We start from the raw sequence: 2,955 nt of genomic DNA on the forward strand, positions 1-2,955 counted from the left end.
TGAACCTTAAAAAAAAGGCTTAAATAATAAATAGCCGTCCTAAAAGAAATTAAATAATAATTTACCAAAGAGTGATACCCTATCAAAAACATTGTTGTCTTACAATGAAAAGGGGAAAAAAGTAAAATATTCACGTAAAGATAAGATAGGTCATTGTTCGTATTGAGTCAGACCACCGTATCGTGTCCTAGCGACGCAACACCAGATAGATTCCCACTCCCTATGATAACCTATTAACAATCCTCTATCCCCAAAATCCTTATCCTCTTCAACCTCTGTAACTATATTTTCTGTATATATATCTCAATCAAACCCCCACACTCGTATTTTCAACTGTTCAATTATTGCGGATGGAATATCCTCTCACTTCTTCTTTCAACGTCAACAAGCATCTGGCAATCGCTTCCTACTCTTTACCTTCTCCGGTGAAGAATCATCCTCGATTGAACGGACGTTTACATAATCGGTTCACTTTTTCCGGGTTGTCAGTGGAGAAGCGGCGTCGTTCGGCGGTTTTGGTTGCTTCTGCGAGTAATAATGGCGGTTTTAGTAGTGGAGGTAGTAGCTACTGTGAGTTTAGTAGTTTGAATACGCCGATTGAGCCGGCGACGCCGGCGGGGAGGTTTTTGTCGAGTGTGTTATTGAATGAACGGAAGTCGTTTCATGATGCTGTGGCGGATACGTTGGAGAAATTAGTGGCGGAACTCGATGAAGCTTACGCGCGTAGGTCACTCACCGCTGATTCGAGTGAAGCTCATCTTCATAGGTGTGTACTCTGTTCTTCAATATTTTCAACCTTTATTCTCATGGATTTTGATCGGATGTTATTTATCTTGTACTTGTTGAAGTTCTCCATCTATATCTTCACAGAAACCTAGAACAGATTTAGTAACATCAGATCTGTTTCTAAGTTGAGATAATTTCCAAAACAGAATCAACGAAGTTGTATGTCAATTTGCACTTGGTTAAAGCATGTTGCTAGGGTTTCTAGCGATATATGAGGGTAAAACTAAAAAAGTCGATCGACAAGTATGCAAGTATTTAATAATCCAGAACAAACAGAACTTCCATTAAAAGCTACTAAATGGACCCCAAATCAAAATCTACAGATACTTTACGCATTAATAAGCTAAATCTGCTAAACCTGAAGACCTAATTTTTGCTAATTCAAGTAAATCGACAGGAGGATTGCAGAGCTGAAAAAGCGTGAATGCAAAACCGCAGTAGAAGATGTCATGTACATGTTAATCCTCTACAAATTCACGGAAATCAAAGTCTATCTAATCCCGAAGCTTTCAATGTGCATCTACAACGGTAGACTAGAAATCCTGCCATCAAAGGATTGGGAACTGGAGTCCATTCATAACTCCGAGATCTTAGAGATGATAAGAACACATCTAACCTCCGTCATCGGATGGAAACCAGACTTTAGTGTCACCGACAACTGGGCCACAACAAAAATCAAACGTCTCAATCTCCGTCATATCTACACATCTTCCATACTGTTTGGGTATTTTCTCAAATCCGCCACCTTGCGCCACCAACTAGAGATGAGCTTCACCGATCCCATTGATGACATGGTGTTGAACTCCGGCAACCACCTTCCCCTCCCGGAGTTTTACAGTCTCCGACGAAACAAAAACCTGGTCTTCGGTCAACCTCCCAACACAATTTCAACATGTAAAAAGAAACAAGAGAAATTAAGTTCATACTTGATGGGGTTTGCCCCTGATTCATTAGTGAAATGCGGTGAACCAAACTCTAAGGAGGCTATAAATCTCATCGCCCGACATAGTTTTGGGCTGTTTGGTGACGTGGACTCTGATGACGTAATATTGACATCATTCGCAACCTTGAAAAGATTTGTGTTGGAGGCTGTTGCTTTTGGGTCGTTTCTTTGGGATGCAGAAGAATACGTCAAGACTGTATATAACCTCGAGGACAACTGAACAACTAATCACTAGTAAGTTGATAAGTTTTGCCCAACTTCTATGGTGTAAATAGGAGCATTAACATGTAGTACATATCTGTTTAAAGTCGATAGTTTCATTTCATAGAGTATTTAATCGTTAATTTTGTAGATATGATTAAGAACTTAATTATAAGGTTTAATCCGTTGAATTAAGTTCTTGATTAGTAGGAAGTTGGGACACGTATAATTATCTTTGCTTTTTTTATTTCTTAAAAGGGAATCATTGATGGTTGTAATTATTTGTGTGGAGTTTCGTTTCATGCGATTGAAAGTGACCTTTTGCCAACTATAGTATTTCATTCTAGTCATGATTAATGCACTAATATTTGATCAAGGAAGAAAGTTTCATAGTGATAATAGAATTCTTTCAAGAAAATGATATGTTTTGTTTGGTAAAAAGTCGTGTGGAATGAGTTTAATACTTATCAGGCATTTATGATCTCTTGATACTTCGTATTTTCAAACACACTTATTAAACTCGTTTCATATAGGATGGAGATAATCAATTAAGAACCAAACTCTTTTGAACCTGGTTTCATCATTCAACTCTCTTATTAAACTTATAATTATGGATCTCCTATTAAACTTATAATTATGGATGCTTTTAAAATACCAATTTGTGGATATTACTATTCCAAAATACCAGTTTTCAAACATATAAAAACTGATTTTTATGTAGTAAAAAATTTGTTGTTTTCAGTTATTATTTTTTCAGTTTAGTAAAAAAAGTGTTGTTTTCATTTTTTTTTTTAATTTGTAATTAATACAATGTTTTAATAGTTTTCTAAGACCACTTTTCACCCTTGTATTATCTTTGATATCCGGACTTTTATTTTTTGAAAATTAAAAATTATAGAAATACAAAATACTGACAAATAAGGCTTCTCGGTGTGGTATGCGGTTTGGAACCGCGGTTACGCCACGTGGGACAGGAACACCGCCCCTAGGGTGCGGTTTGGGGCGGTTGAGACCGCACTACGACC

At 37.1% G+C, this 2,955-nt stretch overlaps 1 protein-coding gene across 1 annotated transcript; it reads left to right on the forward strand.

Moving 5' to 3' along the window:
- Positions 1–249: 249 nt before the first annotated feature.
- LOC145055453 (UV-B-induced protein At3g17800, chloroplastic-like) lies at positions 250–2,258 on the forward strand. Its single transcript, XM_079003782.1, has 2 exons — positions 250–766; positions 1,184–2,258. The coding sequence occupies exons 1-2, from the start codon at positions 351–353 to the stop codon at positions 1,947–1,949; spliced, it is 1,182 nt and encodes a 393-aa protein (XP_078859908.1). The 5' UTR covers positions 250–350; the 3' UTR covers positions 1,950–2,258.
- The last annotated feature ends 697 nt before the right edge of the window (positions 2,259–2,955 follow it).

Source organism: Lactuca serriola, chromosome 5 (assembly GCF_051521515.1).
Source record: "Lactuca serriola cultivar US96UC23 chromosome 5, Lser_US96UC23_V15, whole genome shotgun sequence".
Taxonomy (NCBI): domain Eukaryota; kingdom Viridiplantae; phylum Streptophyta; class Magnoliopsida; order Asterales; family Asteraceae; genus Lactuca; species Lactuca serriola.

Bases quoted from the DNA above. Each gene is read 5' to 3' on its own strand.
- LOC145055453 (XM_079003782.1), top strand. From the start codon at position 351: ATGGAATATCCTCTCACTTCTTCTTTCAACGTCAACAAGCATCTGGCA. The intron at 767-1,183 runs GTGTGTACTCTG...GTAAATCGACAG, and splicing joins AGTGAAGCTCATCTTCATAG to GAGGATTGCAGAGCTGAAAA.